This window comes from Ailuropoda melanoleuca, chromosome 13, assembly GCF_002007445.2.
Source record: "Ailuropoda melanoleuca isolate Jingjing chromosome 13, ASM200744v2, whole genome shotgun sequence".
Lineage (NCBI taxonomy): Eukaryota > Metazoa > Chordata > Mammalia > Carnivora > Ursidae > Ailuropoda > Ailuropoda melanoleuca.
This window is the reverse complement of record NC_048230.1, coordinates 29,247,206-29,274,593: the sequence shown is the minus strand read 5'-3', so window position 1 is coordinate 29,274,593 and position 27,388 is coordinate 29,247,206. Positions and strand designations below refer to the sequence as shown.

Below are 27,388 nucleotides of genomic sequence, written 5' to 3'. Positions count from 1 at the left end.
CACTAACCTAAGACATCTCTTACTAAAAAAGCTTCCTGACTGGTTTTCCCATATCTACCCTTCCCTGCCTCTTCCCTTTCCACTTCCCAAATCAACCCATTCTCTTTACTTTCCTTCTTAAAATGCTTCAGAGATGTCTAGTTGCTATAAGGATTTATCCCTAAATCTTTAGACAGCTTGCAAAGCCCTGCACAACCTGACCATCTGCTTTCTCCTTAAGTATGGCCACTTTCCCCCCTCAACACTGAAGAGCCTTTCTGAAATTTACTGTACCCCTCTTACCTGTGGTATATTTACTCTAAGCATGATTTCAAAGTATCTTAAACCATTGTTAACCCTATTATATACAACAAATATAAAATCAGTTAGTATTGAAATTTAGGATATAAACAAGTTAGAGAAAATAAAAAGTGGAAAGAATATTAAAATACTGAAGTCGTATATGTAAATGAGGTATTCAACAAAAGAAATAACTCTAAAGGATGGGATGAATAATGCAACGTCTGAAAAGCACAGCACGCAGGCAATTGACATCCTTTAACAAAAGAAAAGTTAGTGATGAAATGAAATTATTTGAGCTTGTGGCTCAGTGTCATGTATGTATAATGCACATTACTATCAAATGACTGTTCAGGTATTGTAAATTCAGGAGAAAGCCAATGATAATTTAATAATAGCACATATAGCTCTTACTATGTGTCATGTACTATCTTTAGTACTCTCTTTTTATTAACTCATTTAATCCTAGTAGCAACCCTTAGAGATCAATATCTCTTATGTCCTTATTTTACAGATGAAAAAATTGAGAGACAGAGAAGTTAACTTGCCATAAGTCATGAAGCTGATAAGTGGTGGTGCTGAAATCTGACCCCAAGCAGTTTGGCTCTCGAGTCCATAGTTTTAACGCATGTGCTCTACTGCCCATCCTTGATTTAAGAACTTAAAAGATAACCAAGATGAAAAGTGTATCACAAATCATAGATGATTTCATAGGTTCTATGCCCTTTGAATACTCACAATGTCGAGTTCATGACAAGGCAGCAAGCAGGGACTCTAATTTCTAAGCAGTTCTCCATGATAACTGTAGATTTTATCAAGGCTAGAGAACCCTCATCTCCTCAGACTTCTAGTTTTGCCAAAATTGGTCCACTTTGGAAAAGGCTGCTCATTTACATTGTAAGTCAACATCAAGAAGAGATGTCTTATCCGATTTGAAAGCTTTGAGGGACTAACTCACCTTCCTGTTTGTTGGAAATGTATCTGGAGGATGCAATACTAAACTGCTCTTAATTATTCTGGGCTTAAATGAAATGACCTTTCAGCTTTTGAAGCCTAATCTGTTCGTAAGAAGAAGGAGCTTCAGTATTGGTCCACAACTTCTTTTTTGTTTCACTTAACAATGCGTTCTGGAAATCTTTTTATGTCTTTTTCTTTGGCAATTCTAGAGTGTCCCATCATACAGATGTTCCATAATTTAACTACTACATGATTGATTTCTCAATGTTATATTAAGAGTGACTATGTGGAATCAATGTTCACCTTATTTCTGATTACAAAGTATATTATGGACCTTATAATTCCTAATCACATATTTTAATTAAGGCTGTAAGTAAAGGATACTAAATAAATGTCATGCAGACATCTATAACCAATTCTACGCCCTGTTACTTTGATATCTGCACACTTACTAGTTAAGCCATGGTCAGCCTTAGAATTTTTCTGAATTCAACACTTGAGGCAGCCACTGTCAATCAATCAGTTGGTGTTACTGTTCCAGATGAAATCTATTTGTTAATAGTCTATGCTTTGTAGCTTTATTATAACTCCTTACTACTGGTTCAGTGTTTAGGACTGTCAGGTTATTTCTGGGGAGCCTGAAGAACCATCCAGGTCTCTCCATGTCTTTCATAACCCTTCAAGTTGTTTTGAATTTACTTTACTATCTTATACTTTTATCAACCTTAAGGTGTGCTTAAACTTCTAATCCATATTCCCATCTGAACTGATAGATTTTAAGTTATTACACTTCAAAAAGGTAACTGTAGTATGACACTAAAATCACACACACACACACTATTTGGTATCTTTATGTTATTAGAGAATTTTACTGCAAGTAAAAATGGACCTAAACATAATGAAGTATTTGTAAACAAAACCTTTGATGAAGCATTGTTATGGCTAAAAGTTAAACTATTTTTGGGGAGCCATTGTTTATTGGTGTAATCAATAGTTTTTAAAAACTTAAAAGGCAAAACTAAGCCTTTGCAAAATCAAGAAGTCACACTTTCTAATTTATGTAAATTAGCACTTACAGTTCAGTGAAATTGACAGTTTGTTCTCACTGCAGTAGAGCTCCCTATTCATTTTTTTTTGCTTCTGTTGCACTAACACTAGGTCCATCCTATTAACATGTTGCCAGAACTTCTTATTTACTATGTATCATGCATTGAATATTTTTTTGTATTAGGGTTTCATGAAAAATCATAAAATGGACCAGAGGAGAAGGGTTCTGTTAGTTTTTGCTTGCATCTATATATGACCCCCAAAAAAACCTTTGTAAGAGTTAACTTTTAAATTACCTACTTTTTTATCCCAAACTTTAAGTGAAGTTAACTACTTTTTTATCCCCAACTTAGGTGAAGTTAACTTTTTAAGAAGATGTGGCATATTTATCTTGTACTTGAGAACACCGATCCTCAGGGGCGCCTGGGTGGCTCAGTCGTTAAGCGTCTTCCTTTGGCTCAGGGCGTGATCCCAGGGTCTGGATAGAGCCCCTCATCAGGCTCTCTGCTCCGCTGGAAGCCTGCTTCTTCCTCTCCCACTCCCCCTGCTTGTGTTGCCTCTGTCACTGGCTGTCTCTCTGTCTCTGTCAAATAAATAAATAGAACAGCGATCCTCAAACTTTAGCATGCATCAGAATCACCAGAAGGGTTTATTACAATACAGATTGCTGGTCCCCACTCCCAGAATTACTGACTTCATGTGTCTGAAGATAAAGCTGAGATTTTCTGTTTCTAACAGGCTCCCAAGTCATGCTCATGCTGGTAGAGGGACCCACTTTCACTGGTTTAGAATATCCCTCAGCCCACTGAGATTATTATATAACCCATTTTTAGAAGCACGGATTTGTGATTTTTCCCTCTTTCTTTCTATCTCCTTTGTTGTTTCCTCTATAGACTCTCACCTGGATTGGTTGGGAGATTGCAAGGATAGAAGTTAGGTGATGGTCAGTTCGAGAAACAATAAATAAGGAGAAAAATGCCACATTTCATTAAGTAAGAAGGGACATTTCCTAATAATAAGACTAGGGAACGGATTGAATAATTCCACTCTTGCCATTGCAGGGCAGTATAATTATTATTGTTATAGAAGTGTTAAGTCTGTCAATTGAATGTTTGAACATTGTGGGTATTCACAATTTAGAATTTTTCTTTTGTCTTAAATTATCTTGAATATAATTTAGTGTATATTTGGTGTTAGAAATAAGTGTGTGTTTTTTAAAATCTGGTCCTTTTTTAATGTAGAAAATAATCTCTGATTGATAATTAGCTTTATAGCCCTGAATTTCCCTCTCATGAAATTTAACTTCTATTCTCTCAGAGAGTCTATTAAAAAAATATTACAAAATGCAAGACAGTTTACTGGTAGTCTATTTAAAGGTAGGTGTGGGTGTGTGTGTGTGCACACAAGCGTGCACTTTTCTTAAGGATTTATAGAAAATACCATGACTGTCTCCATTGTATTATTTCCTTGGTTCTTTCTAAGAAGGTAATCAGGACTTGGGGAACTAAGATTTCTATCAGTAAAGTATTTCTCAATTCAAATTTGGATTAATAAATGGTTGTTTTATATTAAATAACATGACTAATTTTTTCTTGCTAAACTTGTTTATTGCCAGATAAACAGTGATTACCATTCAACATACTGAATAATAGCCATTTTTTTTCATATGTGCTCTTAGTACACTCAGAGGAAGCCTTGTTTTTATTGGCAACCTGTTATTACCGCTCAGGAAAGGCATATAAAGCATATAGACTCTTGAAAGGACACAGTTGTACTACACCGCAGTGTAAATACCTGCTTGCAAAATGTTGTGTTGATCTCAGCAAGTAAGTTTTTAAATCTTTTCTATCTAATTTTGTTTACTTACACTGTAGAATTTTGGATAAAATCCTTTTGATAGATTAAACTCTGACTTCTTTTCTCCTCTCTTTTTTGGTAGTAGAGATTTGTCTATTTCAGTAACTTAAAATGTTTATACTGTTGCCTATGGCATTATCATTTTTGTTATGGAGAGATTTCATTGTTATGATAATAAATAATAGAATTTAACTCTGGAGAAACTTAAGTTATAACTAATTCCTGTCATTTTCCAAAATTATCTGAAGCGTTATTTCCTTTCCTTTGCTTTCAATTGGAATAAGCCTGAAAACCTCCTTACCTGTTCACCTGAGATTAACGCTTCATTGTGTCTGGGTAGTTGCGTAATTATTTGCCTTTCAAGATTATTCTATTTGGAAACCACTGCTCCTACCCCTTTGAATCAAGGGGGCAGATTCAGGAGAACACTTCTTTTGAACATTTCAATTAAGTCATCTGTCCCTATTCTGAATCTGGAGGCAGCTATAGATAGAGGTAGTTATCTTCTGTTAAACTCTTTTTTGTGCTGAAAGAGATGGAATAATGCTTAAAGTGACTAAAGAGATAATTGTAAAAGCCTATATGTGAATTTAGTTTGTAGGTTTATAGTGAGAGGACACAGATCAACCTCATGAAGTCTCCACAGACCAATAATATTATACTTGTCCACTGTCTAACTAATGACTTTTAAATTAAAACTAGCTAAAATATCAATAAAATTTCTGAAACATTTGCTATTACATTATTCTTACTTCAAAGATTCTAATGTTAAAGTCTTAAAAATTTATTTAACTTGCTAGTTTCTTAAGCCAGTTCTTACCTTAGGCATTCTTATCCCATTTATAAGTATTCATGGTTTTTTAAAAGTCCCATTGACAGTAAAGGAACTATAGATACCACCTTTTATGTTTAGGATATGCTGTGTAAACTTACTTGAGAGTTTTCCACATGATGTTTGGAAAGAACTTTAAAACAGAAACCATTACAAACTCTGATGTGCTAAAAATGTATAGTGAAGTCAGGTCATTTTTTTTTTCCTTTGGGGAACACTTATGATTTTCTGTATCAAGAAAATATAATTGACAAATAAAAAGAGATGAAGTGCTATTCAGGTTTCATTTGTAAACCTAAAAATGACTGAAACCATTAAATATGCAGTTTTTAGTTAAAATCTGTTAGTTTTGTTTAATTTGCTTGCTGATTCCTATTTCAAGGAATTACAGAACTAAAAAGGACCACCATATCTGTTAATGAAGAACCATTCACATTTTCCCCCAGTATAAAGGCCTTCCATTTCTTTCGACATGAGTAATGTGTATGTTGCTCAGACTACATTTGTACATAGACTAAATTTAACTGTTTCTGTTTTTAAAGGCAAGGCTGGAATTTTAAGATAATAAATTCCCAGTCTTTGAAATGATTCTAAATACATGGTTATTGCTGTTCAAAAGGTGCCATGGACTTCTTGCTTTATCTGTCTCCATATAAGGAAGTACATTGGTAATGAAGAATGTGTTTACACACAATACTTTTTATACTGACTTTTGTTAATCTCTAAATTTGTGTTTTAAAGGCTTGCAGAAGGGGAACAGATCTTATCTGGTGGAGTCTTTAATAAGCAGAAAAGCCATGATGATATTGTTACTGAGTTTGGTGATTCAGCTTGTTTTACTCTCTCATTGTTGGGACATGTATATTGGTAAGTAAGAATCATTCAAGTTACCAGAAGATTTTTTCCAGTGCTAGAAGTCTTTGTGATTTAAAAAAGCTTACATTATCTGTGTTTATCAAATAGCACTTGGCTGAAGAGTGTACTCACAGTCTTCTATGACCTTGTTAACCCTATAAAATAGTAGAGGTGTTGATCCGATTTTTGACTATCCACTTTAACGGTAGTAGCTACAGCAACACTACCTAATAATTGAGTGCACATATGGGTTTTTTTTTTTACCTTGGGTGAGGAGAATATTTTCATGTGATCCACTGAGGAAAAAGAAATGAGTGAAGTTTCTTCTCTAATATTAAATATCACTTTTGCTCCTTAGAGCAAGGCTTGAAGACAAGTTTCAGTAATAAAGAATAGCAATTCCCATCTGGTTTGCCATACTAATTTTGAGGCATGTCATAAGAAACTTCCCACAATGGTAGTTGAAATAATAGTGATTTGCAAGTAATTTTAAATGTATTTAAAATTTCTTTACATTTATTAAAATTTAGTCTTTCGAAAGCAAGTGAGAATGAATTCAAAGTCATCACTGTAATAATATTGTTCACACTAATTTTTATTCTGAAATATTCTGAGTTGGGGAGTAGAGGGTGGAGATATGATTAGGTAACAGGAATTGTTCAGCTGCCCTTGGGAGTGCATTGCATGTATAAATGTCACCTATTATATATTGTAGGAGAAATGGTTGAGGATTGCTTGTCTAAGAGTTAGGAAGGCATCTGTTTTAAGATAAGTTGAGGCTAGTTTGAATAGTAGTTTTTAAAAACCTTGAAAATGTCTTTTTGAACAGAATAAATTATTTGGCTGAATTTTGGGGCTCATTTTCAGATGACACCACTCTTTTGAGAACAGAAGTAAGTGAAGATATAATATCAATATCTTCATTTATCTTAGTAAAAGGAGTTGGAGTAATAAATTTTAGTTCATGAAACTGTGATTAAGGTCTATCCTCCATTTATGGCTAGACACATTACTTGACACTGGGAATGTAAAGATAAATAACTCACATCCCTGCCCTCAAAGGTTTATAATAGGAGAGAAGTAGTAAACAAAAGTTGGTAAGTTTTTATCATCACAATAAAAATGCTGTGATAAAATTTGAGCAGTATTTTGTCTGAAGGAAGGAATAATCAGTTCTACCTGGTCAAGAAGGAGGGGTAAGATGGTAAGTAGGAAAGACTTGATAGAAACAGTTTTGTTTCTTGAATTCTCAACAATAAGAAAATTAGAAATTAGGAAATTAATTAGAATATGGGTGAAATATTTGAATGGACATCTCACCAAAGAGGATATATGGACGGTAAGTAACCACATGAAAAGATGTGCCAAATCATTAGTTATTAAGGAAAGGCAAATAAAAAACACCATTAGGAACCACTACATACCTGTTAGAATGGTTAAAATAAGAATTGACAATACCAAGTGCTGGTGAGGATGCAGAACAATGGAATTTCTCATAACATATAGATATGATAGAATTATAATGATAAAGACAGAGCGGTAGTTGTCAGATTGGAGAGTAGAGTTGAGGCAAGAGTGTGACTGTGCAGAGTTTCTCTGGGCTTTTGGAACAGTTCTGTATCCTGATTGTGGTGGTGATTACATAAATCTATACATGTGAAAAAAACTTCATAAAACTATTCATAAACAAATGAGTGCATGTAAGAACTGCTGAAATCCAAAAAATCACAAAAATATTATATCTGTGTTACTAATTATTTTTAAACAAGATTATTAGAAGTTTTGAAGGTACAGTTGAATCAGGACCTAACCACGAAGAAGGTTTTTTTTCCCCTTCTTTAAAAGAATAAGGATGGGTTCCTTTTATTCATCATAAATATCAAAGGTTAAATATCCAGTGTGGGAAAACTCTGCTCTAAAAAAGTGGCTTTTCATTTCAGCCATCATGTGCCTGTCTTATGACCAAAATTACACCCAGTAATCTAGATACATACCTGTTGTAGTTTTGTAGCTATAGCTTGTTAGGATATCTTTTTTATCTCTTTATTGGTCTTTTTGTCTACAATAGCTCAATAGACTTCTATGTTTAGGACACAACCAGTAATAATTCTGGTTCTTAGATTAACTAGTTTCTTCCCAGTACCATCTAAATAATTTTTCACCCCAATTCTTTGGGAAACTCTTTTCATTAAGAGCTGCCACCTTGGGGCTCCTGGCTGGCTCAGTCAGTAGAGTGTGCAACTGTGAGTTGTGAGTTCGAGCCCCACATTGGGTGTAGAGATTACTTAAAAATAACATCTTAAAAAAAAAAAAGTCACCACCTCTACTTCATTAGAAAATCTAATCATTTAAATATGGTATATTTAAAGCATTTAAGTCACTTTCAAAATTACCATTGGGATATTACATTAAAAATTAAGAATAAGACTGAAATATTTGGATATTGTCCATCTCTCCCTCAGTAATTTTAGTATCTGACAGGAAATTAAAAGCAATTATAATATTCAAGAAGGCATTGGTAGTTCATTAGACTGGCATTCCTTTCAATTCATGTTCTGCTTGCTTTCACCAGACTTTTGATTTGAACTGCCCTAAGTAATAGAGATTGGAGAATGGTAAGAAGGGGAAATTGGTAATTTAGGGAAGCATCAAGAAAAGTACTCTCAACTTATATATGTATTTCAAATGTGTATTTGAAATACATATATAAGAGTTACCTAATTTTTTGCATCAAAAATTTCTTTATAATGTTTTGGGTTGTGTAGCTTATCTAATCTATTTGTTTGTCTTTACAGCAAGACAGATCGGCTTGCCAAAGGATCAGAATGTTACCAAAAGAGCCTTAGTTTAAATCCTTTCCTCTGGTCCCCCTTTGAATCATTATGTGAAATAGGTAAGTTTGTAAAGGTAGCTAGGGGAGGGTTCCCCTACTTTCTCTTTTTTTCCCACCTCCTTAATTTTTGAAAAGTGATACAAATATTCACAAGAAAAATATCTTTGAAAGCTAAAGGCTGTTAACATTAAAAACAAGAAATAAGGTAATAGAATCATGTTTAAGGAATGATGTGGCCTTGTGTCCTCTAGAATGAGTTGTATTGTGAGTATAACACTGGCTTTCTAGGTAAGGAAAGAAATTAATAGAATACCTGGAGCAGAAACTGTTAATGTAAGAAAGACCTGGACAGTATGAGGAAAGAGCGCCTTAGTATATGTGCTCTAGGACTCAAGAATGATCATTTTAAACATTATGTATACATGGAAGTGCTTGAAAGTTTACTGTCTCTTGGGTTTCAGCTCTCAACCGTCACTCTTTACTTTGAGTAAAATGAGATCTAGTTGCTTTCTGCTTTAAAAGAAACACAGAAATCTGCATTTTCTAATGATTTATTGTATTCAAAATCAGCGTTATTATAATTCCATTTAATTTCTAAATTTATAGCTTTATCTGAGGGGTAAATTTTTATAATAAATTGATAGGTGGACTTTTGGGAGGTAAATTTGATTGACTGAAACAAATAGAACTTTAAAACTCTGGATAAGACCTTATTTCCACTAATTTATGCATACTTGAAAAAATATATTAATCTTCATTCCTCAGAGGCATACTTTTTTTTTTCTCCCTTCACAGGTGAAAAGCCAGATCCTGACCAAACATTTAAATTAACATCTTTACAGAACTTTAGCAACTGTCTGCCCAGCTCGTGCACAACACTAGTATCTAATCATAGTTTATCGCACAGACAGCCTGAGACTGTTCTTACAGAAACACCCCAGGACACAATTGTAAGTGTATCATATTGCTAGTGTTCAAATATTATGAAAAACAGGAAAGAATGAACTAAATAATGTATCATAAATGACATGGTAGAAATTTTCTGTTTCAGGAATTAAACAGACTGAATTTAGAATCTTCCAATTCAAAGTACTCCTTGAATACAGATTCCTCAGTGTCTTATATTGATTCAGCTGTAATTTCACCAGATACTGTCCCTCTTGGAACAGGAACTTCCATATTATCTAAACAGGTTCAAAATAAACCAAAAACTGGTCGAAGCTTATTAGGAGGACCAGCTGCTCTTAGCCCATTAACCCCAAGGTAAGACAAACAAAACACACTTTAAAATGTGCTATAATATTAAATGATCTGTAATAATTCATATTATTAGTAATATAAATAAATATGAACAGCAACTTCTAAATCATTATGGAAATAGAAGCATTTAGTAAGTCAATAATGGACCTATTCTGTTTTCAGAAAATAAAGTAAAAGAAATACAATATCTGTGATAAAAATTTAATATTAAGTGTTAGAGAAAAATGTAAAACTCTCAGATATGCCTTCTTCAGCTAGTGTATGTGTTAAAAGATACTGTCTTTTTGGCTGTGTGTCAGTGAATGTCAGTGAACCTTTTGAAATGTTGGAATGCTTATGATATAATCAGAGTGACAGCAGTGATTATTGCTAAAGTGCTGTTTTCCAACCATGGAGGAAGGATTGACGCCTCTCAACAGGAAATATTTTGTCAAAATTATTAGAAGTATATGTGTGTATAAATACAGGAACCCAGCCCAGAGAATACTTATCCAAAAGTGTCAAAATAAAAAATTACGTGCTAGAACAGATGCTATGAATTGGGTCCGGGGGCCAGAGAGTTACTAAAATAGTATGACCATGAGATTACAACAACTCCCTGAATCCACAGATGGATTCAGTGGTCTCTAGAGACAGTCTCTCTGTAACAGTGTCTAAATCCCATAAATTCCAAGAATTTGAAATAATTTTTGCTTTTACAAAGCCATTCTTCTTTATTTCCAAAAATCTCCTGAGATCAGTAGTTGTTGCTCAATTTACTTCCTTGTTTGATTTTTTTTTCTTTTTAATTTAGTTATGGTGGGTGGAATAGTCTACATTCACAGCTTATTTTAAATCTGCCCCTCAGATCCTCACTGCCCCCAAGACTGATTTGCCATTCTCTTCCTTTTAGACCTTCTAATTTAAGTATACTGCTGCTTTATATATGCCTTGATGACTTTTTGACACCTTGATTTCAACCTCTTCTCAGTTTTGGGATTTTGCCATTAGAAACCCCAAGTCCTGGAGATGGATCCTATTTACAAAACTACACTAATACATCTTCTGTAATTGACGTGCCATCTACTGGAGCCCCTTCAAAAAAGGTATTTTCCACATAAAATACGGTTTTGATGTTGACGAAAGAAATTCATTTAAAATGCCAATCTGTTAAAGGCAATTTCAAAGAGAATCTAATTTTATGTAATGACTGTTGCCTTAGAGTTGTTGATCTAAATGTAAAAGAAGGTCATCATTGTCCTAAGCTGCTAGTTATAGTAGGAGACAAAAAGCTGGTTACTCTTTGGCCATGTAAAATTATAACTCACAAGTATAGTTTATTCAGCATGTTGCTAAATAAACATTTAGATTTTTATTTTTGATTTCCCCTTTTTTAAACAAAATTAAGATGGTTTCTATCACTTTGAATATAAATAACAGAAATTATACCTGCCATTGTTTTAATTGTCCCCATGACTGTTTGTCTTTTAAGTGTACTAATTAACATGAAAAAAAAAATTGACTTGCATAAAGCCAGCTATTTCTGATAATAAAAATTTTTTATGGCAAATTTTCATAGATGAATAGTAGCCATATAGTAAATGTGTAGTAAAATAAAAAATATTTGACAGTATCCTTATAGAAATATTGCAACAAGTCTTGAGACTTTTTAAATAATGTTCCTTTATATGGGTCTATGGGATTAGAGGTCAGAGTGCCATTTGCTTGAAACAGGTCTGTGGTAAAGGGTTACCTTCTGTGAGAATTAAATTAGGTTATATGTTTAAAGTGCGTATTACCATCCCTAACAGATGTTTAAGAAATGGAAGCTAAGTAAGTCATACTAGTATATGACTGATATAAACCCTTTACCCTCCTAGAGACGTTTGTTCTTGCTCTTTTTACTCGAAAAAGTCCTTAGAGTCTGTTTTGTTTCTGTAATGGCTTCTTAATGAGTAATAATAGAAGCTCTGAGAGTAGTAAAAAAGGGCTGCAAAGTACTTAATGTGTGGATTACTTTAAATCTCATGTTTAAGAGTTGGCAGCTACCTGAAGTATAATTGTGGAAATTAGTTTATTACAATTATAAGAAGAGATAGTAGGATAGTAATCAGCATGCCAGGTGAAGTAGGCCAAAACCAGGCAAGCCATAGCAATCAAGGACAAGTTAGTCAGTGCTGGGTAGGTGATTTTGGTGCCCAAACAATAAAGCCACTTGCTCTCTCATCCTCTTCTTACCCTGCTGTAAGACATTCATAGGAAAGCTCTGCTTGTAGTTCTGCATGTAGTAGCAACTAAAAATATCAAACTGAATATTGTGTGAAGTACCTAGATCTTTGTTAAGTAAGGAACTGACTCAAAGTTTTATCCCTTGGGTGAATATAGAGGTTCCAAATGGGAAAGGAAGAAGAGGAAGGATTATAAAGTTTTATTTTGAGGTGGTGGTAAATTAGATGAAAATATTTAGTCGATAGTCATAGAGGAAAGACTATGGCCTGGTGATAGAAATAATAGTTAAAGCTGTCAAAATAGCCAGGCTCTCCGAGGAAAAGAGAGTAGTGAAGGAACACAAAGCATACTTAATTTAAAACAGTGGAAGGGGGGCACCTGGATGGCGCAGTCGTTAAGCGGCTGCCTTTGGCTCAGGGCGTGATCCCAGTGTTCTAGGATCGAGCCCCACATCAGGTTCCTCCGCTAGGAGCCTGCTTCTTCCTCTCCCACTCCCCCTGCTTGTGTTCCTTCTCTCGCTGGCTGTCTCTATCTCTGTCAAATAAATAAATAAAATCTTTAAAAAAAAAAAAAAAACAGTGGAAGGAAAAAGGGCCTGCAAATGAAGTGCTAGGACAAATAATCAAAATCCCATACTATTTTGGAAGTTATACACAGTTTCAAAAAGGAGGACATGATCAATGATATTGAATACAGAAAAGGCCAAAATAAGGCTTTCATATCTGGTGAGAAAGTTATTATTAGTTATTAATTATAATTTATAAAGTTTAATAATTATGTACAGTGGCTACCAAAGTAATAATAAATTTTGAAGAAAATTATCTGGTAGTAAAAAAGTTAAAAATATCCATTGATGCAATAGTCACAGATCATTTTATAAAGAAGCCAAGTGATGAAAATGAATAGAAGTAAGGTGATAAATTAGAGAAGACAGAGGGACAGGAAGTCCTTTTTTCTCCTCCACGGGAACAGAGACCAATTAATGAAAAATTGAACACACTAGAAAGAAATGTTAATTCTAGGAGCAAAATGCTTAGAATATGGAAAATAATCAGGTAATGTTAAAAAATTTATTCCTCTGAACTGTTATAGAATATCTTTACTAAGTGTCAGAGAAGGGATATAAAATCTTACTGTATTATTATTTTTTATATTAGATCATAAATCTGACTTAGACCATAAATCTTAAGAGTAGTAGCTGTCTTAAAAATCTTGTAACACTTAGCCCCACCTGGAAAATGTGTAATAATTGGCTTTTTAGCAATTTTCAGGAAGTTTGAGCCTTTCCTTAAAAACTAAACTGAAAAGTGAAAGGATAGTATAAAGATAAAAATACTGAGGTTAAGCGGGCAGCTGGGTGGCTCAGTCAGTTAAGCATTAGCCTTCGGCTCAGGTCATGATCCCAGGGTCCTGGGATGGAGCCCCACATCATGCACCCTGCTCAGCAGGAAGTCTGCTCCTCCCTCTGCCCCTTCCCCAGCTTGTGCTTTCTCACTCACTCTCTCTCTCTCAAATAAATAAAATCTTTAAAAAAAAATACTGAGGTTAAAATGTGGAAATAGTTTGATGTTAATCCTAGTATATTAATTGACATTAATAATGACAATAATTTGTGTTTTCAGATGACAGTATATATTATGAAGTCTTGCGTTGGGAAAATGTAGATGGGAGCATCATGGTGTCTCTTACCATTTTCAATGCAATTTATAATTCACAAACCTTAGACTTTTTGTGTTTTACAGTCTGTTGCCAGAATCGGCCAAACTGGAACAAAGTCTGTCTTCTCACAGAGTGGAAATAGTCGAGAGGTAACCCCAATTCTTGTTGCACAAACACAAAGTTCTGGTCCACAAACAAGGTATTTATTATGGTGTCATTATTTGATATTGTTGGCTTTTCTTGCTATAAAACATGACTTTATTCATTTTAGGTAGGTTTTGACTCTCCCAAGAATTCTAGAATGACTATTATAAATTTTGAATATGTCAAATTAGAAATTTCTAGGGGCGCCTGGCTGGCTCAAGTCAGTAGAGCATGCGACTCTTGATCTCAGGGTTGTAAGTTCAAGTCCCACATTGGGTGTAGAGATTACTTAAAAATAAAATCTTAAAAAAAACAAACAAACAAACTTACTGGAAAGACTAGTATAATTTTTAATTGAGTATTTTAATACAAATCAAGACAAGGTAACCAAAATGTCTTTTATTTTTTTCTAATTCCCTCATGAATTTGTTTAGACTAGATATTCTGAACACTCCTCCAAAATAATTTTCTTACTATATGACCTTCATTGGTCAACTACAGATAGGTTTCGTTCTCCCCTTCCCCTATTATGCACTTCTATATACAGATCATTAAACTAATCTTATGGTAAATCTTCAAATAACGAATCCATTGCCACACAGAAATGGTGTTAAATAGTGTTTCTTTTTTCTGTTGAAGTACTAAAAAATAATTCATAGCTAGTATTTTAAAAGAATGATACAACTCTATCTCCTTGTAAAATAGTGAACATGTACCAGAAGTCTTAAAACAGACACACATGTACATATATCTTGACTATATAAAAGGCCTCAATATTTCTGCAATGCCAGAATGTTAAGTCTCATGAGTGCCGGCCCGAAGACAGGTGACAGAGATTGCTTGGGGCTTAGTTACGAGCCTGTCTGAGGCCTCCTGCAGAACATTATATAGGCTGAGTAAATCCTAATTCTAAAGAACATACAAGGATAATTTACGAAATTATACATTTCACTTAAAGCAAAACAAGTATACTAACTTTAATAAACATCAACTATTAATGATTATTTGGGGGGTTTTTGTATTATTGATTCCATTTTATCTCCTTTATTGCCTATCTTAGTTTCCTACAGCTGCCATAACAAAGTTACTGCAAACCGGGTGGCTTAAAACAATAGAAGTGTATTCACTCACAGTTGTAGAAGCTATATAACCCAAAGTCAAGGTGTTCACAGGCTCATACTCCTCTGAAGCCTCCAAGGGAAGATCCTGCCTTGTCTCTTCCAGCTTCTGGTAGCCCCAGGCATCCTTAGTTAGTGGGAGCATAACTAATATGTGCCTCTCTCTTCACGCGGCCATCTTCCCTGTGTGTCTCTAGACCCAAATTTCCCTCTTATAAGGAAATCAGTCATACTGAATTAGAGTTCACCCTAATGACCTCATCTTAACTTGATTACATCGACAAAGAGCCTGCATTCAAATAAGACACATTCATAGGTACTGAAGGTTAGGGCTTCAGCATACTTTTGGGGGACACACAGTTCAACCATAACATTGCCTTATTAACAATTACTCTTTTTTTTTTTTTAAGATTTTATTTATTTATTCGACAGAGATAGAGACAGCCAGAGAGAGAGAGAACACAAGCAGGGGGAGTGGGAGAGGAAGAAGCAGGCTCATAGCTGAAGAGCCTGATGTGGGGCTCGATCCCATAACGCCGGGATCACGCCCTGAGCCGAAGGCAGACGCTTAACCGCTGTGCCACCCAGGCGCCCCAACAATTACTCTTTATTTTGTATTTTTAGAGGCTGTTTTAATATATATTTTAATTATCAAAGTCTACCTTCAAGTAATGTTGTACCACATCATACATAGAATAAAACCTTATAACAGTGTGCTTTCATGCTCCTCTCCCCATCTTTATGCTATTGTTGTCATAGATTTTACTTCCACATATGTGTAAACCCCATATGCATTGTTAATAGTTTTTCCCTTAAATAGTTATCTTCTAGAGAGATTTTTTAAAATAAGAAAAAGAAATCTATTTTGTATTTACCCACATATTTACTATTTCCGGTGCTCTTTATTTCTTTCTATAGGTTCACATTTCAATTTGGTATCCTTTTACTTCATCTTGAAAGACTTAACATTTCTTATAGTCCAAGTCTGCTGGTAATGAATTTTTTCAGCTTTTGTATGTCTGAAAGAGATTTTTTATTTCACTTTTGTTTTTGTTTTTGAAAGATATTTTCACTAGATACAGAATTCTTGTTCAAAGTTTTTTCTTTAAAGATGTTGTTCTACTGTCTTCTAGCTTGTTTTGTTCCTGAAAAGTCTGTCATTCTCATTTTTTGTTCCTCTAGATGTAATGTATCTCTTTTCTGATAGTTTTACAGTTTTCTTTTTATCTCTGATTTTCAGTCATTTGATCATGATGTGCTGTCCTGTAGTTTTCCTCTTTCTTGGCCTCCAAATTGATTGAGCTTCTTGGATCTGTGATTTCAAAGTTTTTAATAAACTTAGCTAATTTTTGGCCACTATTTCTTCAAGGTTTTTGTTTGTTTTTGTTTGGTTTGGTTTGGTTTTGGTCATGTCCCCCTCACCCCTCCTGGGACACCGAGTGTGTGTGTATTAGACCGTGAAGTTGACCCCCACAGCTCAGTACTGTGTTCATTTTTGTTTCCAGTCTTTTTCCTCTGTTTCATTTTGGGTAGTGTTTATTGTTATGTCTTCAAGTTAACTAATCTTCTCTTCTGCCATGTCTAATCTGCTATTAACCCCAACCAGGATGTAGATATAGTTTTAATCTCAGTTGTTCTATTTTTCATCTCCAGAAGTTTGATTTGGTTCTCTCCTGTAACATGCCCATTCTTTCTCCTACCTTTTTGAGCATATGGAATATATCTATAATCGCTCTTTTAATGATTTTGTCTGCTGCCTTACTGTGTTATTTCTGGGTCTATTTTTTATTGATTTTTTTTTTCTGTTCACTATAGGTTATATTTTCCTGCTTCTTTGTATGCCTAGTTTTTGTTGTTGTTGTTGTTATGCCAGGTATTGGAAATTTTACGTTGTTGAGTGCTGGACTATTTTATCTTGTTTTAAGCATTTCTGTTTTATTCTGGCAGGCAGTTACTTGTTAACAGTTAATTCCTTTCAGGTCTCAATTTTTAAGTTTTGTTGGATAGGACAAGAGTGGCTTACAGTCTAGACTAATGTTGCCCCACCATTGAGGCAGTAGCCTTTGAGTACTCAGTGACCGATTGAGTATGAGGTTTCTTCATTCTGGCTGCTGAAAATATGAGCTACTCCCAGCCCAGGGTGAGCTCCAAAAATTGTTCTGCCAGCTCCTTTCTAGTAGTTCTTTCTCTAGATTCGGGTAGTTTCCCTCACTGTAATACTGTAGTAAGTTCTGATACTAATTACCCAGACATAGCATAGACTCTGCAGCCTAAGATCATAGTCCCAGCAAGACTTACCAAATCTTTTTGGCTTGGCAACTACAATTTCAGGGATTCCCTGGGCCGCCTTCACTTCTGACCAATTAGCTACAGATTTGAGGGTTCTTGCTACCTCCTGAGGTTTAATATGCTAGAACAATTCATAGCGTCTAGGAAAGTTCTGTACTTACAGTTTTATTATAAAGGATACCAGTCAGGACCAGATAAATGAGGCCCATAGGTTGAAGTCTGGAGGGTACTGAACACAGAGCTGCTGTGTCCTTTCCCCTGGGTGAGATGTGTCACCTCACCAGTACATCGGTGTATTCGCCAGCCAGGAAACTCAGCTGAGTTTTGGTAGTCAAAGTTTTTATTGGCGTTACATTACATAGGTATGATAGATTGTATCATTGGTCTTGTGATTTAACTCAATCTCTAGCCACCCTCCCCTTCCTGGAGAAGGTCAGGCTGTTAATACCCAGCTCAAATCTTCAACCCTCTAATCAGTGGTTGGTCTTTCCAGCATGGCCATCCCAGTATCCTGAAACTATCTAGGGCCCCACCACAAGTCATTTCATTAGCATAAACTCATATGTGGTCACGGGCCCACCACGAACAACAAAGACACACATATCACTTGAGAAATTCTGAGCATTTAGAAGCTGCTTCTCAAAGAATTCAGGACAAAGACCAGATGAGTTTTTTATTATAACACAACTCACACAGTTGCACTACTTAGGTTCAACTGCAGATTCTAGGAAAACTTCCAGCAGATCTTTGAAGCTCTCCCTCTTTGTAGCTCTCCCCTTTCCAGTACTCTGACCTTCATATTCTAGCTGCCTTCACTTCCTGGAGTCTCAGCATTTTCTTCTCAACACGTGAAGACCACTGAGTTTTATTTGTGTTCCCTTTTCCTGCACTGTATCCTCAGAATTCTCCTCAGGCATATGTACTTGCTGTCCAATGTCTGAAAAGCATCATTTCATATATTTTGTTCAGTGTTAATAGTTGTTTAAGATGGGATAGTAAATCTGGTCCATTTTACTCCATTTACAATTGGCAGTGGAAGTCTGTTCTTTTTTTAGAAAGTTGTTTTTTTAGAGATGATTAGAATAGCATAGTTCTCTTAGCTAAATTTCCCCAAAAAGTTTGTATGTCATCATTTTCTCTACATATATTAACCTCTAAAAATCATTTTTATATTCTTTCCAAGGCATCTTCTTATAACTAGCATTCATATTTTATTATGAAACCATAAAATGTTACTATTTACAAAAACTTTTAATTTGTTTTTAAGGTTTTATTTATTTATTTTAGATTGAGAGAGAGTGAGAATGAGCATGAGCAGGGGGTAGGGAAGAGAGGCAGGGAGCCTGCTGCAGGGCTTGATCCCAGGACCCCGAGATCACGACCTGAGCTGAAGGCAGAAACAACCAACTGAACCACCCAGGCACCCCTACAAAAACTTTTTAAAAAGGTGTTTAATATAACTGGCACATAATCACATAGGTAATAAGTGATAGAATTGATTTCAAACCTCAACAGTCTGATTCTAGAGCACATTCCTTTCATTCTCAAACTTCTAGTTAAACAGATGCAAGTTATGAAGAGACGAGTCTATTTCCTGTGCTATGACCAATGTTTCAAACTTTCTCAGTATCCTGCTTCGTTTTCCTGATGCCTGTCATACTTTGGACATTTTTTTCTTTTGTCAAATTGCCCTTTGGAGCTAACAGAACTGTAATGAAAATTATGATATAGGAAGAGTTTGTCTTTTTCATCCTCCTAACCCCAGAATCATCTTACTATTATTTTTCCTTTTCTCCCACAAGATTCATGTTATACGCATGTAACTTTCTGTGGCTTTTAAGAAGTCTCAGCATTTTTCTCAGCTTGTCCTCCCTATAAACTGCTCCATGGATGAAATTATTCCCTCCCACTTCTCAGGCAAACTCTTTTCTATAATTAGGTAGTATTATTGACAACGTATAATTCACATTTAAATATAAATGACATAGTTGTTCAAATAAAGGATATTGTACTTCTAAAAATGAATCAGCTTCTGGAAACAGTAAAAAAGATCAGTAGTTGCTAGGGGATGGAGGGAGGGATGAGTAGGCAGAGCACAGAGGATTAGGGCAGTGAAAATATTCTGTATGATACCATGATGGATACATGTCATTATATATTCACACATACCTATAGAATGAACAAAACCAAGGGCAAACTATATCATAAACCATTGACCTTATAATATATCAGTGTAGGTTCATCACCTGTAACAAATGTCCCACTCTAGTGGGGGAGGCTGTGCATGTGTGGGGGCAGGGGTTATATGGCACATCTCTCTGTACCTTCCCCTCAATTTTGCTGTGAACTCTAATCTCCTCTAAAAAAAAATCCTAGGGGGACACCCGGGTGACTCAGTCGATTAAACGTCTGCCTTCGGCTCAGGTCATGATCCCAACGTCCTGGGATTGAGTCCTACATTGGGCTCCTTGCTTGGTGGGGAGCCTGCTTCTCCCTCTGCCTGCTGCTCCCCCTCCTTGTGTGTGCTCTCTCTCTCTCTCTCTGACAAATAAATAAAATAAAATCTCTTTTAAAAATAAATAGGGGTGCCTGGGTGGCACAGTCATTAAGCGTCTGCCTTCGGCTCAGGGCGTGATCCCAGTGTTCTGGGATCGAGCCCCATCAGACTCCTCTTCTAGGAGCCTGCTTCTTCCTCTCCCACTCCCCCTGCTTGTGTTCCCTCTCTCACTGGCTGGCTGTCTCTGTCAAATAAATAAATAAAATCTTAAATAAATAAATAAATAAATAAAATAAATAAATAAATAAATAAATAAAATAAAAAAATAAAATAAAATAAATCCTAGGGACACCTGGGTGTCTCAGTCAGTTAAGCATCTGCCTTTGGCTCCCACATCAGGCTCCTTGCACAGCTGGGAGACTGCTTTTCCCTCAGCCTGCTGCTCCCCCTGTTTGTGCTCTCCCTCTCTCTCTTTCTCTCTCTCTGACAAATAAAGTCTTTAAAAAAAATTTTTTTTAATAATGTAGTCCTAATTTAAAAAAAAAAACATATCAGATTGCCTGGGTGGCGCAGTCAGTTAAGCATCTGACTCTTGGTTGCAGTTCAGGTCATGATCTCAGGGTCATGAGATCAAGCTCCATGTTGGGCTCTGCACTCAGTGAAGAGTCTGCTTAAGACTCTGTCCCTTTCCCTCTGCCCTGCCGCCTGCTCTCTCTAAAATAAATCTTTAAAAAATAAAATAAAAAAATGTATCATAAAGGGGCACCTGGGTGGCTCAGTCATTAAGCGTCTGCCTTTGGCTCAGGGCATGATCCCAGGGTCCTGGGATTGAGCCCCGCATCGGGCTCCCTGCTTTGCTGGAGCCTGCTTCTTCCTCTCCCACTCCCCCTGCTTGTGTTCCCTCTCTCACTGGCTGTCTCTTTCTGTCAAATAAATAAATAAAATCTTTTAAAAAAAAGTATCATAAAAAATGTATCATAAAATAAAATTAATTCATCAGCCTAAGTAACCTCACTTGCTATAATCCCTACATTGAGATTCAGTCTTTTGAAAACATAAGGGCAGCTTGGCCTTTCTGTACTCACTGGTCAGTGTTTCTTTTATTCACAGAAGCCTCTTTGACTCAAATTCAGGTAACTAGTGGGATTTCACATAAACTGTAAACTGTTTTAGTCCATAGACTTACCCACTCTCCGGTAACTTGAGGTTTTAAGTTTGCTTACTTTCTAAGAATGGAATCCTTGTATCTTAGGGTGTGCCTTTTAAAGTTAAAAAAAAAATGTGCCCAGGGGCGCCTGGGTGGCTCAGTCGTTAAGCGTCTGCCTTCGGCTCAGGGCATAATCCTGGCGTTCTGGGATTGAGCCCCACATCAGGCTCCTCTGCTGGGAGCCTGCTTCTTCCTCTCCCACTCCCCTGCTTGTGTTCCCTCTCTCGCTGGTTGTCTCTCTGTCAAATAAATAAATAAAATCTTAAAAAAAAAAAATGTACCCAGGCAGTTATTAGATTCCTTTGGTTCTAAACAGAATAAACCTTGATGTGGTGTTTGAATTTATAGGGAAATAATAATTGTTCTAATGGTATTTATTTTTTGGCAAATATTCCACATTTAGACTGTCCATGTCCAACTATCTTTTTTTCCCTAACTCGCTATGGTTGCTAATGAAGGCTAGAGAGAATTTGTTTATAGATGTGTTTATGATTTATTGATCCAGAATTTTTATGTGGATTGTTTTAAGTTCAAATTAGCAATTTCAGATAGAGTGAAGCTCTATACTATAATCTTTGTTATTTTATGGTAACACAGATAGCTTTTAATTCCTGAGTTTTCATAGAGAGATGACAAACCATACCGACCAAACTTACCAACTTTAGAATACAATCATGATGAATATGTTTTTTTAATGTATCTGAATTGAAACAATAGGTAATGACCATAAGCTGGGTTTTTTTTTAATGTCTACTTTTATCATTATCATTTTTTTAGTACAACACCTCAGGTATTGAGCCCCACTATCACATCTCCCCCAAACGCACTGCCTCGAAGAAGTTCACGACTTTTTACTAGTGACAGCTCTACGACCAAGGTAATTTAAAGATTTCCATATGTTACATTTAGAGACTAAAAAATTTTTCTAATTTTTTTTTAATTTATAAAGCTGTCTATAACGTTTATAAATTTTCTTGGTTCTCTAATAAATATTATAAAACATTGTTCAAAAGACAAAATTATTGTGATAGGAAACAGATCAGTGGCTATTAGGAGTTAGGACTTGGGGGGAAGATATGACTACTAGAGCGTAGCACAAAGGAATTTTTTTGTGTGGTGTCAGTCTTATATCCTTATTGTGGTGGTTGAATACACGAATCATACATGTGATAAAATTTCATAGAACTATCACATCAAAAAAAAGGGTACATGTAAAAACTGATGAAATCCAAATAAGATGTGTAATTTAGTTGGTAGTATTGAACTGATTCCAGTCTCCTGGATTTGATGATGTCCTGTGGTTATGTCAGATATTATCACTAGGAAAATTAGAGGAAGGATAAATGGAAATTTCCTGTGTTTTCTTTGCACATTTCTTTGTACAATTGGAGGGCCTCATTATGCCCTTGGTAAATTTTCTTGGTCCATTGACAAATATTATGGATAATTTTTAACTTTGACATGAACAAATGAACAATTTTATAACTTACCAGTTATAATGCTCTGAGACAATTAAGTAATATTACATTCATTTATTTTCTTATTTTTAAATAATGAAAGTTATACACTTTCAGAAAAGAGCAACAAACACTTAATACTAATTTACCTTACACTCTAATTCGTTAATACAATTTATTTTCAGAATTGTTGCATTTAAAATTAAATGACTTTGAAAATTTTTGTTTTTAAAATTTTTTTCTGAGAAAAATTGAGACCAGTCAAAACTATATATTTATTTTGTGTCTAATACTTGAGAAAGGATTGGGAAGTCTAAAATATATGAGTTTAACAAATGTGGAATTTTCCTCCTTTTTACAGGAGAATAGCAAAAAGTTAAAAATGAAGTTTCCACCTAAAATCCCAAACAGAAAAACTAAAAGTAAAACTAATAAAGGGGGAATAACTCAACCTAACATAAATGATAGCCTGGAAATTACAAAATTGGACTCTTCCATCATTTCAGAAGGGAAAATCTCCACAATCACACCTCAGATCCAGGCATTTAATCTACAGAAAGCAGCAGCAGGTCTGTTTTAAATGCTTAATATCTTTGTATTTTATTTTTTTCACTCATTTTAAGTAAGTTTTTTAATGTTCGTTAAAGTACCTTCCATTTTTTCTAGATAGATGTTGGAATTTTTAATAAATTATTTTGTAATTAGCCTTTTTAGAAAAACAAACTGTTTTATTGTGTTTTTCTCCTTTGTTTACTATATCCTTTTCTCCTAGAAGGTTTGATGAGCCTTCTTCGTGAAATGGGGAAAGGTTATTTAGCTTTGTGTTCATACAACTGCAAAGAAGCTATAAATATCTTGAGCCACCTACCTTCTCACCACTACAATACTGGTTGGGTACTGTGCCAAATTGGAAGGGCCTATTTTGAACTTTCAGAGTATATGCAAGTAAGTATAGAAAACTGTTATACATGCCTTTTTAGAGATAATTTAAATTTAATTAAAATGCCTGTGCTTGAGGCAGCTAGATCTAAAAGGTCAATATTTAGGGGCACCTGGGTGACTTAGTTGGTTAAACATCCAACTCTTGATCTCAGCTCAGGTCTTGATCTCAGGCTCATGAGTTCAAGTCCCACATTGGGCTCCACACTGGGTGTGCAACTGCTTAAAATTAAAAAACAAAACAGAACCAAAAAAAGGTTAGTATTTATTATGTGATGTCTTCATATTTTCTGAGCACTTTAATACATAAATAGACAGTTTTTTCTTGTGTTAAGGGGTGAGTAATTTAAATTTGGGGGGATTGCTTGAGATAGATTTGTAAAATCTGAGTCATCCATATATTCCTTTTTTTTTTTTTAAGATTTTATTTATTTTAGAGAAAGAGAGCTCAAGCAGGGGGAGGGGCAGAAGGAGAGGGAGAGAGAGAATCCAAAGCAGACTCTGTGCGAAGCACGGAGCCCAACACAGGGCTCAGTCTCAAGACCCTGAGATCATGGCCTGAGCCAGAATCAAGACGGTCGCTTAACTGACTGAGCCATCCAGGTGCCCACGTCCATATATTCTTTTTTTTTTTTTTTTTAATTTATTTATTTGACAGAGACAGCCAGCGAGAGAGGGAACACAAGCAGGGGGAGTGGGAGAGGAAGAAGCAGGCTCCCAGCAAGAAGAGCCTGATGTGGGGCTCGATCCCAGAATGCTGGGATCACGCCCTGAGCCGAAGGCAGACGCTTAACGACTGCGACACCCAGGCGCCCCCACGTCCATATATTCTTATGTGAAACATTTGTACCATGCTCAGTTGGATCTGAAAATATGTATTACCATGTATTAGGTGTTAATAATAAAAATTTTTTCTGCTATATGCAGAGCTCCTACTGGGATGAATTTTTGGCATTTAGTATGTTTTATAAACTTGAAAAATGCTATGAAGAAAACTATATATAATGGAGGACATAATGTCCTTCTCAAGACTTTTATCCCTTTAGTTTTAATTACATTCGTTGCTTAAGTTATCTGTTTACACCAGAAAAGGAGATTATTAACATAAAGCCAAAGAAAATTCTAATTTCCAATTTAAATTTCCTACCCAGTTTACCTTCTGAGAATTTTCTCTCCCCACCCCTAAACTTAAAAAAAATAAATTATTTGAAGTTTGTAATAAAGTTACTTTTTGCCGTTTACTTTCAGTTCATTATTCAGTGCATGTTATGTCTCAGATTCTCTTCTACACTCTGTAGTACAGCTAGACAGATAATTGCTTGCCTTTGGAGGATGCATTCTACTAAGACAGATTGTAAGCCAATACATGTATGAGGACAGGTAGCAATAGGTCATAGGAAGAAAAAAGTGAAGCATGATAAGGGGATTGCAGGACAGTCATATATGGTGCTATTTACTAAAAAGTGTGCTCAGAGAAAGGAAGTGACTCCTTCATGAGCCATGCAAAGATCTGGGGGTAAAGTTTTCTTCTAGGTAGAGAATAAATACAGAAGATACCAACTCACGTATAGTAAAGAAAGAAGTGTTGCTGTAGACAGATAGCCTTATTCATTGCTAGAAGTTCCATGTTTGGATAATGATACATAGCCAAAAGCTGTGCTTGGAAAACCCCTTTCAGAATTATTTCTAATTTATTATTTCACAGGTGCTTTAAAATACATAATTTTTATTGTTTCCCTCTAATTATAGAGCAATGTCCCAGATCCTTAACTAAACAGAAGACTTTGTTTCATGAGTTTTTTTCATTTTTCTTTTTGTCTGTGCCACAATCACTTTTCAGAGGAAAGAGTAGATCCTGAAAAATTTGAAACCAGAAGATTTCCAGTCCTATATTTGACTTGTGGTTAGGTCTGTCTTCTTACAACAAATGCCTATTGGAAAAACTTATCTATATGACTCTTAAGGGATTTCAGGGAAGTTACAAATCATTAAGCTAATCCTAGATAGTATAGGGCCATTTCTTGAAGTTCCTAGTTTTATAAATGCTTTTTCTTTATTTTCTGCCGTCTTCATTTCATTAAGAACAGTCCAAATATTTTTATTCTAAACTAGACTTTCAGAATTTTGATCTTTTGAATGAATAAAATAGGGAGCTAATAATTGGTTTTATATAACCCAAAGCCTCAGACTTCAAGGTGAGAGAAACTGTTCTGAGAGCTGTGAGTTTGGGGAGGAAAAAAATAGCTGAGGAGGGACCCTAAAGTCAGGTTAGTGCTGCAAAGGAAAAGGGAATCCCTAGGCTGGCGCTACAGTTCCCCACAGGTATGACGTTGGTGGGTATGCTCTCAGTCAGTGCTCAGCATGACATAGCATTGGTGGCCAGCTGAACCTGTTTTTCCCCTGAAGTTTCTAACTCAACCTCTTAATAAAAGTCAGTGCACAAGTAGTTTGGTGTTACAGAAATGATTATTCTTTCACTTTTCTGGAGAGAGTTATTCTGTAAAGCCATTATTAAAACTTGGAAATGTGTTTTTTGAGAATAAAATAATTGACTTGTCCTTTATAAATTGTAACTTTGTATAGATTTCTCCTCTGTCATTTTGGTGAAAACATAGGTTTTCTTTTCGCATTTAATGTTCTTACCATAACTTGTGTATACTAGGTTAAGTGTGAATATGATTACATCAATATTTGGCCTACTGGGGAACATTGTTCATCGCGACCCTACATTATTACTAATTCACATAAACATTGTAAAACAAGGCAGCATTTAGGTCCTATGAGAACAGTGCTCAGTGCTCTCCCCGTATATATGTAAATTGTATCAACTTGTTTTCCCATTAACTAGTTTTTTTATTTCAGGCTGAAAGAATATTCTCAGAGGTTAGAAGGATTGAGAATTACAGAGTTGAAGGCATGGAGATCTACTCTACAACACTGTGGCATCTTCAAAAAGATGTTGCTCTTTCAGTTCTTTCAAAAGACTTAACAGACATGGATAAAAATTCACCAGAGGTATGATAACTGAAACACTTTGCTTATGTAGTTGTCTTCTGATCACCCTTGCCAAGTGGGGATGAAGCAAATAATGCAAACACCATTTAGCATCATCCACACTTACTTTTGCACCCTTTTCTACAGGCAGAGAGGGACTCAGAGGAAGAGAAAGTCCTAGAATATGTGGTGCAGATTCACAAGCATATATTTTATTCAAGATTAATCAAGATTTGGCTCTATTAAAATTGCTGTTGTTGAGGTGTCTAGGTGGTGCAGTCGGGTCAGCATCCCGACATCTTGGTTTCAGCTCAGGTCTGATCTCAGGGTCGTGAGATCGAGCCCTGCATCAGGCTCCGTGCTCAGTACAGAGTCTGCTTGGGTTTCTGTCTCCCTCTCCCTCTGCCTCTCCCCGCTGTGTGCACTCGCGCTCTCTCTCACTGAAATAATCTTTGAAAAAAAAATTGCTGTTGTCAGTAGGATTAGTGTTCATTAAGCAGAAATTATGTAGACTGGAAAGAGTGCTAATTTAAATTAAAATAGTTTTTATTGTCATTTTAAGACATAGGCACAATTCATGCTCCAGTCCTGTAAGAATTGTATTTCATTGCATCTCAAGAATAGTTAGTGGTACTTTTATACCATTTTTAATCTTAGAATTAAAAACAGTCAATTCTCATTATTCTTGGTAGTTACGTTCAGTAGTTTCTGTAAACACTGAATTAGCAAAGACTGGATCATTGCTCCTGGGGGAAATACACACACACACACACACACACACACACACACACACACACCCCTCACAGATTATAATCTTAAATCCTAGAAACAACCCATCCTGGTAGATTTTATTATCTTTATTTTATATAAAAGAGAAAATGAGGTTCAGATGTGTTAAGGTGATTTGCCTGAGGCCACCCTACAGCAGGTGCCAGATTTAGGATTCAGTCTCTGTC

At 35.5% G+C, this 27,388-nt stretch overlaps 1 protein-coding gene across 8 annotated transcripts in view; it reads left to right on the top strand.

The window, feature by feature from the left end:
- CDC27 (cell division cycle 27) overlaps window positions 1–27,388 on the top strand; it is a 70,606-nt gene that overhangs the window by 23,500 nt on the left and 19,718 nt on the right. For 5 of the 8 annotated variants that reach the window (XR_004619355.1, XR_004619356.1, XM_034639739.1 and 2 more), the window contains exons 3-13: window positions 3,962–4,109; window positions 5,714–5,839; window positions 8,623–8,720; window positions 9,456–9,610; window positions 9,712–9,923; window positions 10,891–11,005; window positions 13,853–13,986; window positions 21,820–21,919; window positions 22,861–23,068; window positions 23,272–23,444; window positions 26,301–26,453. Coding sequence is in view for 6 of the 8 variants with exons in the window: in XM_034639739.1 (XP_034495630.1) it covers window positions 3,962–4,109; window positions 5,714–5,839; window positions 8,623–8,720; window positions 9,456–9,610; window positions 9,712–9,923; window positions 10,891–11,005; window positions 13,853–13,986; window positions 21,820–21,919; window positions 22,861–23,068; window positions 23,272–23,444; window positions 26,301–26,453 (1,622 nt within the window). In the remaining 2 variants the exon portion in view is untranslated. The remainder of the gene's footprint in view (window positions 1–3,961; window positions 4,110–5,713; window positions 5,840–8,622; window positions 8,721–9,455; window positions 9,611–9,711; window positions 9,924–10,890; window positions 11,006–13,852; window positions 13,987–21,819; window positions 21,920–22,860; window positions 23,069–23,271; window positions 23,445–26,300; window positions 26,454–27,388) is intronic. The other 3 variants (XM_011235068.3, XM_002927490.4, XM_019808183.2) reach the window with 3 other exon arrangements.